Below are 22,909 nucleotides of genomic sequence, written 5' to 3'. Positions count from 1 at the left end.
ATGCTGACAGCCACGCTACCGTAGTCAATAATTACAACTTCTATAGAGTTTGGACGCCAACAAAATGGCGCTTACTTCGTAGAGCGGCGACCTCTAGCGACCCTGCAACCGGAGCCGCGCAGAGTGCCGCGCTAATCACAGGGGGACGGAAGTGGCTGGAGGCGTCCTGCGTTACCATAGAGAAGCCGGGCAGCGGCGCTGTGACAGGTGAGACGTGACTATCCACCATAATGTCTGCGCACGTTTCTATATCTAGTTACCACATGAGGAGATACTTGGTTTTGATCTTGCGTGTCCCTGAGCTTCGTCTATATAAAAGCCACCATGTTACCCAGTGGCTGGTGCTATGCCGAGTTTCATAATAGGCCACAGTACAGTCCACATGCGACCACTTAGAAACGGGAACATATATTAGAGCAGGTGTGAACATAACCCTACACAAAGAGGACCTTTATTCCACACCGTGACCATAAACACCAACTCTTTGCATAAGCCTTTATTGGACCTTAAAGGGGTTGGCCACTGAGGGTGCGTTCACATGTTCAGTTTTTTAGATGCAGTTTCTGTTGTCCAAACCTGGAGTGGAGCAAAAAGAGAGGTGTAGTATCAGCCAATCCCTGGTCTATCATAGCTATGACTAGTTTGTATTGCAGTTCTTTAATCTAAATCGGGAGGCTAATTTGCCACCTGGCGATCATATTGCAGGGGTCTGCTAGGATGAGGGAAATCCCCCTCCTTCGCAAAGCATTTATATCCCAAGGTCAGCACTGAATGTGGGATCTAAAGCACCTTACATCCCTTACCTTTTTGCATCAGTGTCACTACAGTATTCTCAAGGTATGTTTGGTTTCGTAATGCATAAAACAAATGGTAGATTTCCTTTAACCTTTTAGCGCTTGGACGCAGAACTGATGCCGGTTCAGCTCATGATATGAGCCGAACCGGCATCGGGATACACTGGGTGCCCCAGTGTAACACCCGTGGTTGGAGTGGGCTGCGATTGCGGGTATTTTACCTGCCTTTGGGGGCTCTTTCCCCCCTAAACTGAACTGAACGGGTGAATGACGTTTGTGGAGCAGGTTTCCCCTTCAAAATCAAATTCACTCGTTCAGTTCATGTCTTTCACCTGTTCAATTGACAAAACTGCACCTAAAACCACCTCAAAGCTGATTGCGATGCAGTTTTAACTTCAACGTGTGAATGCACCATCAGGGTTTTGAAGGTCTGCATGCAGGGCATGACTGCTGGCAGGGGCCTTTCATGTAATTTCAGATGTTTCTTCTTTTTAATTTTGTTTCCATAGCTTGTTCCTGAATATGATCATGTCCCCACTTCGCTGGACTCGCTCTCTTCAGCTGACTTTGGCTATCATTAAGCCAGATGCAGTGGCCCATCCAATAATATCTGATGTAAGTATTTTATAGTATTTTAGCTGGTGAGACCACACTCCATGCTTTTCCAGGTATTCTCATCTGTGCAGTCACATTCAGATTCACTAATCTGCCATATTTAAACATTTCTTCAATTAGATCAATTATTAAAAATTGTTCCTGTGTGAAGATAATTTCCCATAAATGTAGTGATCTGGTCCCTTAGAAACAAGACTGTGTCACTGGATACGGCCACCTCTGCTGGAGGGATTGCACAAAGAAACAAAAGATTTTTGTATATGAAATGTCCGGGAGTTACTGCAGGTCCCACAGCCATCTTGTAATAATGAACGCTGAATCCATGTGGCCAGGCAGGACTCAATAACGCATATCTGGCCAACGCTGCCCAAATGTGAGGTGGTCGTATCCGAGGAAGCTATCTCGTTTCTAAGGGACAACATGGCTACATTTATGAGAAATTATCTTCACACAGGAACATTTTTTTTTAATAACATCTAATTTAAGAAAAGTTTACATATGGGAAATGAATTTCAATCAAATGTGAATGCCCAGATGGGAATACCCGTTAAGGGGCACATTCACATGCAGTGTATACATTGCGCTTTAAAATGCATTTCTACACCTGTGGAGAGGAGATTTGCCTAATTACCAGGGCTGTGGAGTTGGTAATCCAAACCTCCCAAACTTTGACGCCAGATCCACAAAAATGGTCACCGACTGCACAGTCCTGTTTTCCTGGTCACTCTAGCAGTGCTTGAGATAAATGTAGGAATTCATTCCGAGTGCCTTATTCCACTGATTTATAGCAGAGGAGCTTCACTACTGAGCATGTACATAAAGTGCAGCCACATTCATCTCAACTAAAAGGAGGATTGGAAACGCAATCAAAGGCCAATGGTATCCACAAATATTCTTCTGCTACCACTCTTCCCAATGCATTGTGTGCAAGTGACTGCTATGTGCTCTGTCTAAAAACATTCTTTTATATTCCCTAGGCCGTACATCAGAGGATTCTAGACAACAAATTTCTTATAGTACGGAGTAGGGAACTGCAGTGGAGAGCAAAAGATTGTCAGCATTTTTATGAAGAACATGCAGGTGAGAAGGCTTTTAAACCTCATTGGTCTTGTGAATATTTCACAGACCTACCCAGCAGCATGTGCATTATAACTTTTATTATGACCCTTGTAGTTTAGCATACACATATTCTTACAAATAAATAGGGGGTTATAATGTGTGTTAGGACTGACCGAACCCCTAGATTACTAGAACAGAGACCAAGTGCTTACTAGTCTACTTTACATCTGTTTTCTTGGTTAAAGTATCAGTGACAATGTCTGGTTCTAGAAGTATTTCTGATACGCAAGTTATTTCATAGTTACAAGTCATGCATTTTTTTTATCTTTGTAGGACGCTTCTTCTACCAGCGGTTGGTTGAGTTCATGTCAAGGTGAAAACATATTCTTCTTATTGTGTTTTAGCCAGCAACTGCTATGCCTTCACTATTCTGTATCATAAAGATCACAATTTTACCATTTCATAAAGTCATAGTGTGTACAAAATGCAAAAAGAGACGTCTTATACAGGCTTTTAAAGGGCCAGCTTTCAAAGAGTGTGTGAATGTAAGATTTATTAGAAGGGACATTTAAAGGGGCTGTCCTGTAAAATAAAATTCACATCTTTAGTTTGTAAAGTATCTCTTAACCCTCTCTATAAAGAAAACCGTTCTTGTAAGTTTTAATAATTTAATATGACATCAGGATTATCTATCTGGATGCCACAGGACCAGAGCTATCCACTGTTAAAGTTGCAGTAAAAACATGATTTATTTTTTTTTTGTAACTTTTAGTAAATATACAGAACTATACTGCCAGATGCCATGGTTCAGAAGATAAAGCCTTTGGAAGTCTCTCCCTCCCCATCCATCTTATCAGCTGAAGGCAGAATAGAGAAGGAGCTGTAGAGTTGAGCGTTTTTAGAAGTACATGCACAATCTGCATATGTAGCTGAAACTGGGGAAGGGCAACAGATTGACACCATACATATTTTTAACATGTTTTGGTAATGGCTTATTAAATTTTACTACTTATTAAAAAATCTTTAAGGGGAAAATGACAAAAACATTTTTTTATCACATTTTTAGTGAATTGTCTGCTAATTCTATACAGAAAGGCAAACATTTATCTTGACATTCATGTGCCAGTGACCCTTGTTCATAAGAAAGTGAACCCCTACATGCATCACAACTATATATTATATTGTTGTGTGGTAGGGGCTGTATTAAGAGAGCTCACAGGCTAAGCTCTCTCCATACTGGGATGGTGTCTGCTATATTACACAGTTGACACATGCCTATAGCTGCTCCTATAGCTGTTGCCGGTGGGCGTTGCCAATCATTGAATGCTGATTGAAGTGGTTCGAGACTAGAGAATCCGTTGCCACAACAACCTAGAGATTTACAATACACTGCAATATAAAGTAGTATTTCAGTATTTGTGTGCGCAATCAGAACCCATAGGGCAGTGATGGTGAACCTTTTTGAGAGAACGAGTACCCAGACTAAAACCAGAACACATTTATTTATCACAAATTACACAGCAATTTAAAGGGAACCTGTCACCAAGGACCTCATTTTCACTAAAGACAGGTTACAGAGGCCCGTTACAGCTGCATTGTAAATATGCCTTTCTGCTTTCTCTAAGCATTTGCATTACAATATAATTGTGTGTTATAACTTACCTTGCACCCTGGCAGAATCCTTTGTTTAGTTCCAGGGGTTGGGCCTTGGTTTGGATGCATTCCAAAAAACATGTGACTTGTCTGTGCTGCATACTGCTCAGCTCTTGGCCCCCACCTTTGTTTTCCTGTACATTTCCTCACTCTCCCAGCTGTACAGGAGCACAAAGGTGGGGCCACGCGCTGAGTAGTGAGAAGCAGACAAGTCACATGTTGTTTTTTGAAATGCATCTAAACCAAAGCCCAACCCCTGAGACTAAACAAAGGATTCAGCCAGGGTGCAAGGTAAGTTATAACACGCAATTATATTGTAATGCAAATTTTTTTTTTAAAAGGCAGACTTTTTTTGCAATGCAGCTGTAATGGGCTGATGACAGGTTCCCTTTAATCCTTAATTTATTGCTCTCTGTCCTTCAACCACTTTCAATCGTATCATATTGGCCCCTTGAGGACACCAACACAGTTAAAAGAAGACGTGGAAATTTGGACGGTAAATTGTAGCTTCTCTCCAGGGTTCCTCTGCACAGGAATATTTATGGGGCCAGCAGGAGGACCTCCAAAGATAATACGGCCCCTTCCACACCTCACTGCAGCAGTACCAAGCAGCCAATGATGTGTTGCTTTAAAATAGCGCTGAGAGCAGTATATATCTTAAGTTGGATGGGACTGCAGGAAGATTCTGTCTGGTGAACTCTGTGCTGGGGCAGTGACTTGGGTGTCCTTTGAGAGGGCTCTGAGTGCCACCTTTGGCACCTGTGTCATATGTTTGCCACCACTACCCTAGAGTACTCTGCCCTAGGGTTTAAATCCCCCCTTTTCCCTATATAAAAATAGACAGAAAAAAATCCTAAACATGTATGAAGTACCACTTTTTCTGACTTATAAGTGATCAAATTATCATAAAGGTCCAGAATTGATTTGATAATTGAAGACCCTGTGTCTTCCCGCGAAAACTGAACTTTGTACAAAATCCGTACACTAAAGAATGAAAAAGTTATTAACATCAGAAAACGACAATCCGACAAAATTCTTTTTGCACAAAAGATTAGTTTTTTATAAAAAAATTTACTCAAAAATAATAAAACCCATAAAAATTTTGGTATCTCTGATCGTATTGACCCATTTTGGAGGATTTGGATTTTTTTTTCCTCCTTTCCAGTTATTGCATGAAATGTTAAAAACTTTCACAAGCCCTCAACATCTCTGTAAATGGGGAAAAATAAAACAGTTATGTCATTTAGAAGGGGTGGGGGAAGTAAAAAAAACACAAAAATGAAATGAGTCCTGTAGGGGTTATAGGGATTGCCAGATTTGTATTGTTTTTATTTTGACTAACTAGCACTTACCTTGTTTATTCCTTTGTTTTAATGCATTGTAACCTGTACAACTACTTTACTCTTCTAACATTTTTTAAATAATATTTTGTGGCAGTGGTCCAGTGCGTGCGTACATACTAGCTCATGAGGATGCAATTCAACTGTGGAGGAAAATAATGGGTCCAACTAAAGTATACAGATCCCGTATTACAGCACCGGACACTATCCGGGGGCACTTGGGATTGACTGATACACGTAACACAACACATGGATCAGGTACGGCTCATCCATCATTTATGAGTTTATAAGATGAACAGATATACAGGCAGTCCCCCGGTTACTCTCAAGGTAGGTCCTTTAGGTCTGTCCTTAAGTTGTTTGCATGTAAGTCGGGACTGTATATTTTATAATTGTAGCTCCAGGCAAACTTTTTTTTTTTTGTCCCAGCTTCAAAATTTTTTGCTTTCATGGTAAAAAGAATTATCAATAAAACTTCTTTAGTCACCTGACAGCTGATCATTACAGCCTAGGACTAAAGTAGAGCATCGAGAGAGCTTTACCACTGGCCACCGTGGTCTGTCTGTTACATAAGTTATCTGTAAGTGGGGTGTCCTTTAGTCTTTATATAATCGAGATGTACCCTGAGCTAACAGTACATAACATGTATCTATGGTATTGTAGGTACAGTGTTGCAGTGTCTTGGTAAAAAGGTGTTTTTGAGTTTCTAAAAATGTGGTAATGAAAGATCTTGTCATTGTTGTTGCAATGCTCTCCTCCAGTGTTTATTTGGCCTATACAGGCAGTCCCCGGGTTACATACAAGATAGGGTCTGTAGGTTTGTTCTTAAGTTGAATTTGGATGTAAGTCGGAACTGTATATTTTATCATTGTAATCCCAGCCAAAACTTTTTTGGTCTCTGTGACAATTGGATTTTAAAAATGTTGGGTTGTTATAAGAATCAGGATTAACACTAAATCTTCATTACAGACACCTGTGATAACTGTTATAGCTGATTATTGTAGCCTAGGACTAAAGTACAATAAATTACCAATATCCAGAGGTTCGTTTGTAACTAGGGGTCATATGTAAGTCGAGTGTTCTTAAGTAGGGGACCGCCTGTAAATGGCTTCATCTTTCTCCTACCAATTTCTTTAACAACTCTGAAGGTACTTATAGAAATGAATTGATAAATTTCCCAAAGAGGGGGGAAAGCCCCTTTAATGTTAGTTATGTGAAGTCCTGATGCTCTATTCATAAATAAAAGACTTTATACTGACAATATAGAGCAGGTGGTAAACTTTGTTCCCGAAACATTGCACTTTCCTGATGGCTTGCTGACACACTAGCTCCTAAGGCTTCTCTGCTTGCTCTAGTTGGATAGAGAAAATATTGCTTGAAACTTTTTGCAGATTTTGTGCCTGATTTTGGTGAGGCGCTTCTTGAGAAAGTAAAATAATTTTGAATGCAAAATGCTTGGTGAGCATCAGGATTTTGAAGGTCCTGATGCTCTAACCCTTCAACATAGACATTGTAACATTCAATTTTATTAATCTGTTATCTGAACTATTTGTGTGACCAGTTCAGGGCTGTGGAGTTGAAATCGTGATAAAATGGACTGACTCCACAAATATATAATAAATTATTTAAAAAATTACATTCCCCGTAATGGTCCTGATCGTAGGATTTAGGCCAGGGGTAAACAACTTTTATTAGTCTAAGGCTACATTCACACGGACGTATGAAAACGGCCGTACCGTACCGTACCGTACCGTTTTTTTACGGATTACATACAGCCACATTCATTTCAATGGACAATACGTCTGACCATTTATATTGCCGTTGTTAAATCCGTTCCGTACCGTACCGTATACTAGCCGTATAAAAATATAGAGCATGTCCTATTTTCTCCCGTATTTCAGTTCCGTATGCCCTAGAAGTCTATGGGGACGTATAAAATACGGGTTACATACGGGTTACATACGTGCTGCATACGGATGAAAAACGTCACGTATATACGGCCCGTAAATACGGGACTGGAGAAATCATACGGTCGTGTGAATGTAGCCTAAGGGCTGCTAGATCAACAAAGAAAACAAGGCTGTAAAGTCTGAGCCATGGGGTTGCAGTCGGTGACAATTTTGTTGGTGTTGGGTCAGGAAATTTGGCAGTCTCAGTTGGAGTCATAAGTTTGGTTTACAGACTCCACAGTTAGTCACTTGGTCAGGTTGATACCATTGTATTGTACTCCTGTAGGTGTAGGCTTTGTGCTCACACAGCTCAGGGCCATACAAGGATGTATTAATAAGGTAGCCAGCACAGAATATTGATTTTAAAATATCATGGTGTAAGAAGATGGGTAGAAAAGTTGTACATGCTTTTTCATGCTATCTTCATGTTGCCTTTATCCTGACCTTACATATGATTTTACCTCATCTAGATTCGGTGGAATCCGCCTGCCGAGAAATCTCAATATTTTTCCCTGATTTTGATGTAAGCCGCTGGTATGAAGAGCAGGAGCCTCTATATCGCGCTGGGCCAATATGCTATGATGAAGAGATACTTGAGCACCGGATTGTCAAAGAGTGATCCAGATATTCAGATTCTGCAATGGTCGAATATTCTGTGGTCTAAAACCAAACGGTGTCTGTGAATTGTTTGTAACTCTGCGGCTACAAGGGACCACTCTCAGACGTGGAGGACCTTAAAAGAGGGAGTTTGCCAAAAAAGACTGATATTATCTTAATGCTTCGAAAATGGTAGAAAGCCATCATAAGACAACCTGTTCCGAAATGACAAGTCATTTTTTTTATTTTGTCTGGATGTTCTATGCATGTAAACTAAATGCTTGTATCTAAAGCAGAAATAAATGAAGATGGGTGCTGGTCTTTATGCGGTCGGTAGCAAGGGACTATAGAACAGGTTGAAGGCAGAGTTTACCAGTTCAGATTTAATGTTGGCACATTGATTTACATGAGATATAGAAAGTCACATAGAGATGGAAGGGTTCAGATATTTACCAAAGTGAAAATATTGCTTTTGGCACATGGTAAGGCACAGAGGGTATTAGAAGGGAATGTCCAAAGGTAACCAGATGCAGTAGTACACAGCGTATACCCAGGATGTTGCACTGGTGTGGTCTTGTACACCAGTTCACTCCATTAGTTGTGTTAAAGATGTAAGCATTAACCTTGAATGATATGTACAAACTGCACAGTAAATCCTACCATTGTGAGCTGCTACTTTGTTTTTAATCCTAATATAGTCTTCTGCTCTTGTAAACTAACAGGTACTTTTGTTGCATCAGATAATACAATGAATTTAATTTGATAATGTTTGAAATGATCTAAACCCATAAATGTTTTAATGAGAAAATATCAGTACTTTCCATTCATCCAGAGTGATTACTAGTTACTGGTTCTCTTTCTTCTATGATATTAGATGACATATAGTGCAAAAAGTTGATAACATGCTCGTTCTGTTAATTCAGATCTGGGAATACATTTCAGATCAGCCAACAGCTATCACACACCCCCTGCATACTTCCCATATGCTCTAAATGGCAAGAGGGAATGTTTAGTCATGTGAAAATCCAACTGCCCAATCCTTCTCATCCAAAATCTGTTACATTAGATGGCCTGCAGCTAATTTCCTCATACATATACATACGCATGTTCAGCTTGGTCAAACATACATGCTTTTTAAATTGAGATTGGTAGATAAATGTCACAATGATGAAGGTCCTTTTTTATGGTTGGATATAGTGGCAGGGCCTATCTTTTATGCTTGTGCATACTTAGTCTTTACCCATAAAACTATACATTTGTCTTCTTAGCTTCCCCTTCCCTACAATATGCTGTAGGTATGATGGCTGGTTCTCTTAAAGCATGCCTGCCTTATGCATGTTGGAAAGTCCTAATCATGCAATTTTAAAAATCTAAAAAGCATGGCCTACTTGAAGAGAACCTATCATGTAAATTAACCCACCCAAAATAAGACTTCATTAAAAACTATGATTAAAAAGCATTGTCCTTATCCTTAAATGGTTCCTTTTTATGGCTGCAATGTTACAGAAATCAGTTTGAAAACTTGTATGCAACTCATCTGATGTGAGTCCAATCACACTATGAGTCCTGCATATTAATATTTACTTGCATTGCTCCTTGTCCCTGATTGACTGGCTATGACATTCTGCTGTAGGGAGAGCTCTTTTACATGATTGGGCACTTGAAGTCATGTAACCAAGGTCCTGTAACATTTGCAAGATCTACCCCATGTATGAACCTGATCGCATGAAATCATAGCATGCCTCCATGGAGGATGGGGAGGAGTAGACATCCATGGAGGATTGGGGGGAGTGGAAGTCCAAGAAGGCTGCTGTAATTTCATGTGATCAGATATGCATGATGTACAGTTTGCTAATGTTAGGAGTCTAAACGACCTGTGCTGATGTCATTCTGGTCACACGACATGCTGAGGTGAGAGATGGGAGTGGTCGGTCAAGCAGAGCAAGCCTTCTCTGATGTAAGGGAAAGAAGGGTGTCAGTTAATAGCGCTCCATGGTAACCTGTCACTAGCTGTATATGTGAAAATGTGGTGACAGGTTCTTCCTGATGACAGATTCCCTCTACTAATGTAAATTTATTTTGTTTGTGTTTCTGTCAGCATTTCAACATAAATTGAACTGAATTGAAATCTGCAAGCAGCATGTTATAGAGCAGCAGTAGCTGAGCAGATTGATGTATAAATATTCAGTAAAACTTGTATTTTGTATACTTGAATCCTTGTCCTCTTCATGTTGGAGGGGATGGTCCTATCTATGTCTGACAACCCTTTATGTATTGGTGTGCATATAGTGATGTGTGTCTATCACTGATAAACATAAATGTATAAAAATTCCTCTTGTGTTATAACATTCTTCCTGCTGATGATGTACTTTGTACAGTCTGCTCAGCTACTGCTTCAAATGTTGCTGCACAGCGTTATTTTTTTTTACTGACAGGTCAATGTTATATAATGGGGATTAATTCCCTTTAACAGGCATTTGTATTCTAGTTTTGGACCTTTTCCACTGAAACACAACTTAAAGTCTTTGTAATATGAGCGAATGATATCTATGTACTCTCTTAAAGCAGAGAAAAAACATCTGGAATGGCCATGTCATATGTTGTCTTTATAGCCATCCCTGCCCCACCCACTGGTTTTAAAGGTGGGTCTTGCTGGTTTGTTTTTCATCTGTTTTTTAATCTGCTACGTCCACAATCAAGGGGGCAACATATTCAGAATGTCTGATTCCAAAAGAAAAGTTAGGTGCTTGAGTCCGGGTGAACACAACCTAGAAGAAAAGTCAAGGTTTAGGGTTATGTACAGGTTTGTACTGTTAGAAAACACAAAGATTATTAGAATAGCTCAAAGGGATATTGTCACTATATTTGACCCCATTAAACTACTAGCATCCTCAGGTAGGGTATAATCATTCTAGAATTCCCACATTTATGTGAAATCTCTCCTGTTCTTCTCCATGTGAAAATAAGCAGAGAATCATTTGCCTGAAAAAGGTTAAGTAAAGACGCCCATATTTTTGGTACTGAATATTCTTATCTATAATATTTAACCAAAAGCATATTTCTAGGTACTATAGAACTAAAGATAGGGCGCCTGAAGTGACATTCTCCATGCAGCCTCTAAACTTGACTTGCCTTTTCCACTCTTCTTTGCTCTTTTTTACATGACTTTGGAGGTGATTTACTAGCTTATTTATAGGTTAATGGATAACATTCACATAAAAAATTCCTAGAAAGGATATGCTAGTAGCTTAATTGGTTAAAATCTTGCAAAAGATCCATTTAAAATGGCTTTTATGGGACCTGGGCCAATTAATGTTTATTGTGACAAGCCAAATTGCACCTGTGCATATTCTAGACAAAGGGAAACTTTGCTTTAGTAGGGGAGGGGGTCTAGGTCCACATGGCACACCAGGGGAGTTGTTCCTCTTTGGAAAAAGTATAATTGACAACATATTAAAACACCATTAAAAAAAAATATGTATAGTCTGGTACCGTTTCTGCATACAACAAGAGTTAATGTGATAGCAGATATATATGTGTTAAATCTCACCTTCTCAGGACTGTGGGCCCCTGGTCCTGGCTTTTGTGTGGTGTCTCCAGGCAGAGAGTTTCTGGCGGTCATGCTGTATTGAGGAGGTTTGTATTTATATGTTATTGGATCAACAACGCGATATGTTCCAGGACCTGGAGTCTAAAATTAAAAACATTCCACAAAAACGTTAACAGGCCAAGTAAAACGTTTCTGTAGTATTTTAACCCCTTCCCGCCGCAACCCTTTTTAGTTTTTGCGTTTTCAATTTTCACTCCTCACCTTCAAAAATCTATAACTTTTATTTTTCCATGTACAGAGCTGTGCGATGGCTTATTTTCTGAATAACAAATTACTCTTCAAGAAGATGGTATTTAATATTCCATGCCGTGTACTGGGAAGCAGGAAAAAAAATTCCAAATGCAGTGAAATTGGTAAAAAAAAACGCATTTGTGCCGTATTCTTGTGGGCTTGGATTTTACAGATTTTTCACTGTATGCCCCAAATGACATGTCTACTTTATTCTTTGGGTCGGTACGATTACGATTTTTTGGGGATTTTGCCATCTTCTGGCGCTAATAACCTTTTTATATTTTGGTGTACAGAGCTTTGGGAGTTTTTTGTGGATTTTGAGGAAGTTTACAATGTTATCATTTTTAGGACTGTACGAACTTTTGATCACTTTTTATAGTATTTTTAATGTTTTTTTAAATGGCAAAAAAAGTGCCATTTTCGACTTTGGGCGCCGCCATCTTTTTGAAGCCACCGGCGGCGATCAGCGGGTGTTACCGGTAAGCCTTTGCTGCAATATGCAGCAAAGACTTATCGGCTATGGAGAGGGCTCACCTGGCATGTGACGTAGTATTATGTCACATGTCGGTAAGGGGTTAATAAATAGTAGAAACTCACTTTTTGCAGATCTTCATGGAAACTTCCAATCTTGCTTCTTCCAGTCATGGAATAGTTTGGTGCAGATGATCTGTTTACAACTCTAGGTCCTAGCACGGATGGAAGCAGATATGCTGCAGGACCTGGTGAGGTAACACAACATGTGGGAATATCATATGAAGCATCTGAAGAAATGAATTTGTCACAAGCAATATATTATAGAAAATATAGCATTTATAGCAATGTAAGCATTGAGACTAAGCAGATACAGTGGGTACACAAAGTATTAAGACCAAAATTTTTCACTCTGTTTCATTGCAGCCAATTGGTAAGATCAAAAAAGTTCCTCTGCCAATCTTTCTTGCAGACCCTCTCCAGTTCCCTTAGGTTGGATTGTGAACACTGGCAGACATCCATTTTCAAGTCTCTCCAGAGATGTTCAATTGGGTTTAGGTCAATAATGGCCCAAAGTTGTTCTGAAGCTACCGCTTTGTTATTTTAGCTGTATGCTTGGGGTCATTGTCTTGTTGGAATGGGAACCTTCAGCCCAGTCTGAGGTCCAGAGCACACTGGAAGAGGTTTTCATCCAGGATATCTCTGTACTTGATCGCATTCATCTTTCCTTCGTCCAGTTGTCCTGTCCCTGCAGCTGAAAAACACTCTATAGCATGATGCTGTTGCCACAATGTTTCATTGTTGGGATTATATTTGGCAGGTGATGAGTCTTCTCCACACATACCGCTTAGAATTAACACAAAAAAAAAAATAAATAAATCTTTGTCTCACCAGACCAAAGATTCTTATTTCTCATAGTCTGGATATGCAGTTTTCATATGTCTTGCACTGAAGAGAGGTCTCCATTGGCACACTTTGCCATAAAGCCCCAATTGGTGTGGCTTAGCCACCGTTATCTTGGGGTTCTTCTTTAACTCTCTCACAAAGCCTCTTTTCCCATGATTGCTTAGTTTGGCTGGATGGCCAGGTCAAGGAGGAGGTGTGGTCGTCCCAAACTTCTTCCAGTTCTTAGGAACCTTAAGTGCTTTAAAGGCTTTTTGTAACCTTGGTGTCGAGGATGCAGGGAATTCCCTGTTTGCTGCATGCCCAGTTATTATGTAATGCCTACAGTAATGTCAAAGGTCATGTGCTACATATTTACCTGGGGTTTGGTCATTGCTGAATGTCTTGGTTCTAGCCCCCAATGAATAAATTGGCGCTGATCGATAGGCAGATTTACCAGCCCGTTCAGGAGAGTAGCAACCTATTTTATGAAACAAACACAAGTGTTTAATATAATAAAGAAGTAATGTGCATTCTATATTAATGTAACATAACCTGGATAACTTGGTTTGGTACAATGTATTTTGGAAGTTGGTTCTGTATGACTTAAAGGAAGATCACCGGACAGAGACACACCATCCAATGTGGGGTGAAACAAGTGGTCTTCTTTATTCCATGTTTAAGCAAAGGTACAATAAAGTACAGCTGTATAAAGAAGACCACTTGTTTCACCCCACATTGGATGTCTCTGGAGTGCTGCTTACCTCTTGTGAGGCCTGGTTCTAGTGAGCTTGCACCCGCTATCACCTTATGCATTTGTGTGCCGTTTGGACTTTCTCTGCGTGTATATATATTATATATATATATACATATATGCAAATAATCTTGTCTGTCCAAAGTGTATGGACCTGCTGGTGCACCCATTTGCTGGGAAACAGAAAGACTAGGCCTGGAAAGCTTATAAAGTACCTTACTTCATGTTGATTTTACTTTGGGTGATTTTGGAGCAGGTAAACAAAACAAGCACACATCCCATACTAAATGGTGCCAAGTTGTGCACACATAAAACTTGCTTTTTAGGCCAGTGCGTTACCCAGAATATCCTCCCTAAACAATACAAAGATTGAATCTTAGAATTTGCACCTGGTCCTGGAGTCCTGAAGCTATTCAGATCCCTTGGTCTTCCATAAACTGAATAAGCCGGGGTGCCATCTTTTCCCCTGATGGTGATGTTAGCTGGCACCAAGTACCCTGGTCCCGGAGAGCAATCATCAACGAATTTGAATCGGCGGCTACCAAAGCTGAATGCAGGTGCTCGATATTTACAGGGGTCATGCTGCACATAACCTAAAGAGTAAAATTTAGGCACAATCACTACCATTCTGAAAAAAAAAAAATCAATCATTCTGAGACAAAGAAAACAAACACTTTTTTTTACGCTTATGATTTTGGGGGGGAGCCAAGTTCCATTTTAGGTTTATGTGACTTGTTGCAGGATTTGTATGTGAAAATCAAAGTAAATCCTGATGACTACAAGAAGAGATAACAAACACAAGATAAAAGGTTGATGTGCAAATTGGACAACAAATTACTTTATTTTATTACACAAAGCAAATGGCATTTAAAAACTGGATAACAAATACAAAAAACGTGCTCGGAGTGCAAAAGGCATGTATAAAACATAGGGATTGTAACCATGTGGCTCTAACAAAAAAGAAGATTTAGATCCTTGTAGTAATACTGCCAGGATGCAAGTTATATGTATGGTAAGAAAAGGTAACAAGATACAAAGTGCAGTACATGGCATAATACAATGGGATATCATGGAGTAACAGGTTACATTACCAGGTAAAACCAAATGACTTTCAGTCCGAGCCAGAATGGATTGTTTTTAAATGCCATTTGGTTTGTGTAACAAAGTAAAGTAATTTGTTGTCCAATTTGCACATCAACCTTTTTTCTTGTGTTTGTTATGCATTCTCCGTGATGACCTCATCAATATTTCCAACTAGCCCTACCCTCTGGTATACGAGACTACAGGAAGCGACACGCATGGCTCTTGTCCCATGCGTGTCACTTCTCCTAGAAGTGCTGTCTAGATTTAGGCTTTATTCACATGACACCTTTGTGCAGTCTAACTTTTTTTTATCAGCTGGACATGGCTACACAGATTACAAGATGCTGTACTTTTTAAGTGAACAATTCACACAGCCCTTTTCTTTTTCAAAGCACCACATATCCACTCCTTTAAAAAGTATCACATGTCGTAGTCTGAGCCGTTTTTCACAGCTCTCTTATAGACAACTGGTCAGCTTTATTAACACGACTGAGCTGATATTAGGTGTGAAAAATGAAAGTTTTTAGCAGTTTTTCCACAATCCTCCTAAGCAGAGGATTTCTTTGTAAAACTGTCTGCATGGTCTGCAAGTGAGAAAAAAACAGTGCATGCTGAAAATCTGTGAAAAAAAACTGACATTTGAACAGACGCAAAGAAATCAATGGATCAGTCTGCTTTACATAAAGGACATCCACCACCAGGATGAAGGTTTGTAAACCAAGCATACTGACATACTGGTGTGTGCTCCCTCTGGCAGAATCTGCTCTTCTTTTAGCTTCTTATCCCCCCAAAAATGTGCTGAAAAACCTCACCTCAGCTTATACACGAGTCAATAAACAAATAAACTTACATACTCACCCTACAGCGCCCCGATCCTCAGCGTGGCTCCCAATGCTCGGTGCAGCTCCTCTTCTGTTTTCTATATTCTGTAACAGCAGGCTGAGACGCGTCTATGCGATCTGTCGGCCAGCGCACCCTATGATGCGGCAGTGTCGCCGCTGATAATAGTCATAGTGTGCACTGCCCGGCAGATTGCATGAGCGCGTCTCACCCTGCTGTTACAGCAGAGGGAAGAAAGAAGAGGAGACCTGCGGGACCGCCTGAAGGTGAGTATGTAAGTTTTTTTGTTTTTTTTTTAATGTGCTTGGCAAACTGCAGGCTGCACATTACTGGCATTAGTATATGCTGGCTATATACTACAGGGGGCTGTCTGGTTATATACTGCAGGTGGCTGGCTGGCTATATACTGGGAGGCTGTGACCAATACATTTCCCACCCTCGGCTTATACTCGAGTCAATAGGTTTTCCCAGTTTTTGGTGGTAAAATTAGGGCTCTCGGCTTATACTCAGGTCGGCTTAAACTCGAGTATATATGGTACTTGGTTTACAATCCTTCATCCTTCATCCTGGTGGTAGATGCCCTTTAAAAACAGATAGCATACTGAAGTTAAAAAAAGCCTGTCTGAATGAGCCCTAAAAGAATGGAAAATATAAAAGTTGTAGCAAAGATTTCAATTAAGATGTTACAGAAACTAGAGCTAAGGCTCTATTCACATATATCAGTTGTCTTTTTTTTTTTTTTTTTAGAGCACCTGGGAACCACAGTAGAAAAATTACCTAAACCTGACAACAACCCATTTAAGTTTTTCTGGTTACAGGATTAATCCATAAATATACCTGTGTTTCCAGGCAATGCATACTTAGGTCCTGGGCTGCTGTATAAAGCTGCAATTGGCCCCCGAGGCCTGTGCGGTTTCCAAGGTCCAATTTGTACCTCAGTAGTCATAGTTTACTAATGGACGGCAGCTATTATACAAAGGGGTGGAGTCTGCAAGATAGAACAGGAGAAAGCTGACATAACTGGTCAATATAATGATATATAATGTACATAATAATTCATGAAAAATGAAAATGTTTAAAGATCAATCTGTGGATAATGAAACCACACAAGGTTCTGGCTCCCAATGAAAAGTAAAGAATCACTATGTTAAAACATGGTGTGGCTTGATCTAATGCAGCAGTGGCAAACCTATGGCACGGGTGCCAAAAGTGGCACTCAGAGCCCTTTCTGCGGGCACCCAGGCCATTACCCCAGGAGAGAGTTTACCAAACACTGAATCTTCCTACAGGCAACTTAAGAGATGATGCTCTCAGCGCTGTTGCTCTCATTGGCTGTTTGGAACCGTGGGAAAAGTGAGAAGGTGTTGACAGAACTGCAATATCTTTGGAGGCCATCCTGCTGGACCACCATTCTTCCTCTATAGAGAGACCCTGGAGAGAATCTATAATGAGAGTCTGAATTTGCCTTCCTTCTGTCAACTGTATTTGTGGCCTCAGGGAGCCGATACAATTGAAAGATGTGGAAGAACAGGTAACAATAAGTTACTGCTTTAAATTCCATGTTGGCACGGGTAAATAAGTGGATTTTGTTTGTAGTTTGGGTACTTGGTCTCTAAAAAATTCACCATCACTTATCTAATGTATTCCAAGCAATATACTCAGCACTTACTATATGTTAGTAGTATCATTTTGCTGCTTTTAAGGAAATCTACCACATGATATGGTAGGTGTAAGATGGAAATACCGAGCACCAGCTCAGGGTGAGCTGGTGCCGGAGCTTATTTTTGTTAGTGTCCTAAGCCGCTGCATAGCGGTTTAAGACACTTTTTAATCTTTATAGCTGAAGGAGCTTCGGCGCACCATGCCGCGCGCGCCTACATAGGAAGTGAAGGAGAGCCGCATGCAAGGTCCCGCGCTTGGTGCGCCAAAGCTCCTTCAGCTATAAAGATTTAAAAGTGTTTTAAACCGCGATAAGCTCTGGCACCAGCTCACCCTGAGCTGGTGTTCGGTATTTCCATCTTACACCTACCATATCATGTGGTAGATTTCCTTAACAGGAAATCTACTATCAAGAATGATAAACCAGGGGTGCTTACTGATAGATACAGGCACAGTGACTGTGCTAATCTTCTTACATTTGTTTTCCATGGCCTCCTTCCTTCTAAAATCTACTTTTTAAATTATGCTAATGATCCACCTGCACTCTGGAGCTTTTTTTTTCCAGAGAGCCTCTGTGCTGCTGCTATACAGTGTAACAGCCTGTGCAACCTACAACACCCCCAGAGCCTTCTGGCTCATGAGCATCATTTTTTAAACTTGACTTTAGAAGGAAGTAGGCCATGGATAACTAATATAAGAAGATTACCACAGTCACATTGCATGGATCTATGAGTAAGTGTTCCTGGTTTACCATGCTGGAATTTGATGGTAGATTTCCTTTAAAGGAGTATTCCAGGAATCAGCATAATTCATATGCAAATAAGTCGGTAAAATATGTAATTAGTTGTTATTTAATATTTTGCTCCCCTTAGCAGAAAAATGCTGCTGGCATAGACTGTAATGGAGAATTAAAATGCTACTGGCCCTTTAATCAGTCCGTTAATTTCCTCCGCACGGAGCAGACACAGGACAGAAGATGGCCGCTGGTCACATGTCCTGCACCTGCCTGGACAGGTCATGTGATCACCACTATGTTTGGCTGTAGCCAGTTGGTTGCAGGGCATCCGGTATGGTCAGTGTTTTGGTAATGGCAGTTATACATCATTACTATGGTAACAGAGCAAGAAAACCTGTTATATCATCACCGGGAGCAGAGGATGAGAGGGAGGAGGAGTTACTGAGAAGTAAAGGATCATGGGACTTGTAGTTTCCAGTGGCAGCCATCTTGGTTATAACTTCACCTGCTTTAGAGAGGCCATAAAATTTTGTGAATCATAAAATCAAACTATTTAAGCTCCACTTTGTAACTAATGACATTGAGTGTCATGGGTTTTTGTATCAGACGTTCCTCTTCCCGGAATAACCGTTAAATTCACCATTACTGGTGCCTGTATTCTGCTCTTGGGGGCAGTACATAGTACTTTATTATTGGAGGAACAAATGTTATATTTGATAATAGGTGATAATATAATTGCCAGATATGTTTAATATATAATGGCTGCAGGTGGTTGCTGTTAGTCCATAAAAATGTATCAATATCTCATAGACTGAATCTACCACAGGCTTGATATAGAGTGCCAGAATGATAAAGCCTTTATTATTCCCAGCATCTTCACCAAAACAATGTGTCCTGGGTTACCAGGAAATGTGTTAGGCTGTTACTAAAACAAACTGTATTCACTACATTCATTGAAGAAGCCAAAAGGAGCATAGCAACAGAGCTCAATACAAAGAACCAAAATGATCGCAGAGCCCAAAATGCTGCAGATACCGTACAGGAGTGAGAAAATGCCCTACTCCATTATAAAATAATCATTCAATTCATCATTGGACCATATCCTTACGACAGTTCTCTGTCTGTCTTTGGAGTTTTAAGGCAGTCAAATTTATTAAAGTGGCTTTGGCCCTGGCAGGGTTCTTATGCCACGTGGGTGATTTGCGACAGTCGTGGTACAGAGTAGGTCTATGTTCTCAGTGATGTAATTCAAGTTATTGATTTTTGGCTATTAAAATGTTATTTGTAAATGTTTTATTTTGACTCCAGTGCATCTACAATGAAACATAAGGCAAGAAACTCTGCCTTCTTTAGAAAATCTCCTAACTTTTTGTGTCTTGAGCTCCCGTGCAGGCCTCTGAGTGTAACATAGTAACATACAACAAACACAATCTGTGCAATGTGACTAGGTAGTAGCACATCCTCCACGCCGCATTACTTACATACTGAGCAGGAATCAGATTTTTTTTTTTACCATTAATTCCTTATAAAAGTTCAGCGTCATGGTAGCCAGGGAGGTGGATTGCTTCGCTGAGCAAGTCCATGAAGCTAAGATAAATAGCATGGCCCACCATGTACTGAGCACAGAGATGAAAGCCTTCATGCCCCCCCCCCCCCCCTTATTGCCTGGCACTGGTGAGGGTTGACCAGTTTGATGGAATTTACCTAAAAAACAACTACTCATCACACAGAAACAGGGGCAGACATTTACAACAGTTTTAGAGTTTGCAGACACCCAGTAATCTAGAAGGGTGCCCACTTTAGTGGTCCCCAAGGTTGCAGATATTGGGCTTTAAAATTATATGATGCTAAACTGTGTGGCGAGGGGAGTCCTCTTCAATAAAATCTGTTCAATTTGTCCACATGTGAATATATCTTTAGTCTACACACCCTACATAGTATGCAGATGAGCTTTTACACAAAAGCCCAAGACTGATTGATTTATTCATTGATTGTGAACTATATTGGTAACCTCTGGGCCACTGCTCTTATGTTCCCATTATTCTATATGGTACACAACTTTAATTACAACCAAAAATATGTCCAAATCACCGGTGTCTTCCCGCCCATTCCTGTAGGCATAGCTTAGGTACTATCAGATACAACACTAAGACATCTCTTTTGATCATCTGAGTGGGGATTTTCATGTGCTCCTCAGTTGTTTGTGACCTCTCATGTCTGGTAGCACATTTCTTTATTCCCTTTTTAAGATGAAAGAATATATAATAAGAAATCATTGTTTCCTTAAATACGTTTTCATGTCTCTTCTCCCCTAAAATATTACAGATGCTGTGACTTTGCTACCATGAGATGGCATGTAATGTAGGCACTGTGACATTATATACTAATGCATACAGTACTCAGACTATTATGTAAACTGAGCCCTAATAAGAAATAATCTGTCTGCTATTTTAATCCTATTTTAATCGCTGTAACCACAGAGCAGAGGACAGGACTCCGAGTATCACAGTGATATACCACTTTCCCCGCTGTAAGCATGATTACAATTCAGTGCTGCTGTCCTGCCGGGAAGAATGGACTCCTTACATCATAAATCACTATGATGCGCGGAGTCCCAAGTGTCCCAAGACACTGAACGTCCTGGGATTAATGGACCCCCCAGGGTTGTCTGACTCTGCCCTCATATTGTATATGGGGGATCAGTGTTACATGCGGACTGGAGACAGGGCAGCAGAGCTCTGTACACCGGCTCATAATGCTGCAGCCCCACCAGTGACCCCTATAGCACAGGTGCTCCGGACCTGTAACACTTGGAATTAGATGCATTTCCTTCCCAGCTACAGATCACTGCTCCCTGTCTAGAGACTACATTTCCCAGCATGCACTGCGCGGAGATGCTATGGTAATGTCTGACCTGCCGTCCTGTGTCCGCGGCGCCGGCTGCTGCACTGACTGCTCTACCTACTGGCTCCAGGCTTATCCCCCTCCATTGTTTGTAGTCTCCTAGTAACCAGTCACGTAGTAACCGCTGCTATAGTAACGACGCTGCCACCAGCTCCAGGGCTGAGAAGACTAGTGCTCGGGCACGTGGCCTATAGTCTGTGCGGACTGTACCACTAAGTCCGATATAATAGGGTAGGGGGGGGGCTTTACTACTAGTACGATTTAATAGGGGGGCTGTACTACTAGTCCGATATAATGGGGGGGGGGGGGTACTACTAGTCTGATATAAAGGGGGGGGGGGCTGTATTACTAGTCCGATATAATGGGGGGGGGGCTGTACTACTAGTCCGATATAATGGGGGGGGGGGGGGCTGTACTACTTGTCCGATATAATAGGGGGGAGGACTGTACTACTAGTCCGATATAATAGGGGGGCTGTACTACTAGTCCGATATAATGGGGGAGGCTGCACTACTAGTCCAATATAATGGGGGGGGGGGGACTGTACTACTAGTCTGTACAAGTGATTCAATATAGTTGGATCGAGAGGTAGACTGTACTACTGATCCAATATAATAGTGGTGAGGGTGACAGACTGCACTATTATAGACGGGTGAGGGTGGAAGACTGCACTACTGAGCCAATATTATAGTAGTGGATGTATTCTTATTACGAAATATGAAGAATATAGACAAGATCCTGCTTGGGAGTAGGACACATTCATGAATTCTCAACTCTTGACCTAACGTCTCCACCAATGCTGAGGAGATTGGGGTCTCGACCAGAGCTGCAGGATCATACTTATTATCCGACCCAGCATTGGGCACCGTAGGATAAAACAGGCAGTAATGAAGCAGAACATGATGTGGTTACAATTCTCTCTGTTCTTCTGTATGGTAGTTTGGCGGAACAACAGGAGCTGTCAGAAAGCTCCAATATTTATCTCCCATCAGTTCTGGAGGAGAGATAATTATTGTGTCCAGTAGGTTGCAGCACAGGACAGTGATGTTACAGCCTCCCAGGACTGAAGGGTGCTGATATCATTGAGTAGCTGGATAGAGAGAAAGGAAGAGTACGAGAAGGGAAATCTTCATCTTTCCTCCATTTGCTTGGAAATATAGAAAGGATTATTTCTTGTTAGGTCAGTGATTGTGGGCGGGTAGTTGTCAAATTTCCAGCTGCTACCTACTGCACTCTATATAGTCAGCAGGTGCATTCCATCTTTATTAACCGGCATTGGCCCTCCTGTATCCATTTGTCTCCATGCCCCACACTGATTGCCTCTTCCGCAGCCACCTGTCCAAACATACTGACAGGTGGCAGTGAGGACTGACTGGTGGTGGTGATTACACTATACTGAGGACTGACTGGTGGCAGTTATTTCATTAAACTGAGCGAAGGCTGGAGGCAGTGATTATACTAGACTCAAGACTGACAGGTGGCAGTGACTATACTAGACTCAAGACTGACTGGTGGCAGTTATTTCATTAGACTGAGAGAAGGCTGGAGGCAGTGATTATACTAGACTGAAGACTGACAGGTGGCAGTGACTATACTAGACTGAAGACTGACTGGTGGCAGTGATTATACTAGACTGAAGACTGACTGGTGGTAGTTGTTTTATTTGAATGTGCAAATGCTGTAATCACACTCAAATACAAATAATGTAGAGAAACTTTGTTCCAATGCCTTG

At 40.9% G+C, this 22,909-nt stretch overlaps 2 protein-coding genes across 6 annotated transcripts; one reads left to right on the top strand and one right to left on the bottom strand.

The window, feature by feature from the left end:
- Positions 1 to 8: 8 nt before the first annotated feature.
- NME6 (NME/NM23 nucleoside diphosphate kinase 6) lies at positions 9 to 8,256 on the top strand. Of its 5 annotated transcripts, none has more exons than XM_072147620.1 (7): positions 9 to 207; positions 706 to 837; positions 1,304 to 1,409; positions 2,387 to 2,489; positions 2,802 to 2,841; positions 5,559 to 5,719; positions 7,881 to 8,256. In XM_072147620.1, the coding sequence occupies exons 3-7, from the start codon at positions 1,317 to 1,319 to the stop codon at positions 8,027 to 8,029; spliced, it is 546 nt and encodes a 181-aa protein (XP_072003721.1). In that variant the 5' UTR covers positions 9 to 207; positions 706 to 837; positions 1,304 to 1,316; the 3' UTR covers positions 8,030 to 8,256. The 5 variants fall into 5 exon arrangements, with proteins under 5 accessions (XP_072003721.1, XP_072003720.1, XP_072003726.1 ...); XM_072147621.1 differs by lacking the exon at positions 9 to 207 and adding an exon at positions 433 to 598; XM_072147619.1 differs by lacking the exon at positions 706 to 837.
- A 2,336-nt stretch (positions 8,257 to 10,592) lies between these two features.
- On the bottom strand, positions 10,593 to 21,333 carry CIMAP1B (ciliary microtubule associated protein 1B). Its single transcript, XM_072147614.1, has 7 exons — positions 21,188 to 21,333; positions 16,716 to 16,866; positions 14,345 to 14,548; positions 13,581 to 13,682; positions 12,446 to 12,567; positions 11,558 to 11,698; positions 10,593 to 10,775 (listed from the first exon to the last, which is right to left on the bottom strand). Exons 2-7 carry the CDS (start codon positions 16,822 to 16,824, stop codon positions 10,683 to 10,685), a joined length of 771 nt encoding a protein of 256 aa, XP_072003715.1. The 5' UTR covers positions 16,825 to 16,866; positions 21,188 to 21,333; the 3' UTR covers positions 10,593 to 10,682.
- Between the last annotated feature and the right edge of the window lie 1,576 nt (positions 21,334 to 22,909).

Source organism: Engystomops pustulosus, chromosome 4, assembly GCF_040894005.1.
Source record: "Engystomops pustulosus chromosome 4, aEngPut4.maternal, whole genome shotgun sequence".
Lineage (NCBI taxonomy): Eukaryota > Metazoa > Chordata > Amphibia > Anura > Leptodactylidae > Engystomops > Engystomops pustulosus.
Note: the sequence above shows the minus strand (reverse complement) of the source record. Positions and strands in the feature narration are given on the sequence as shown.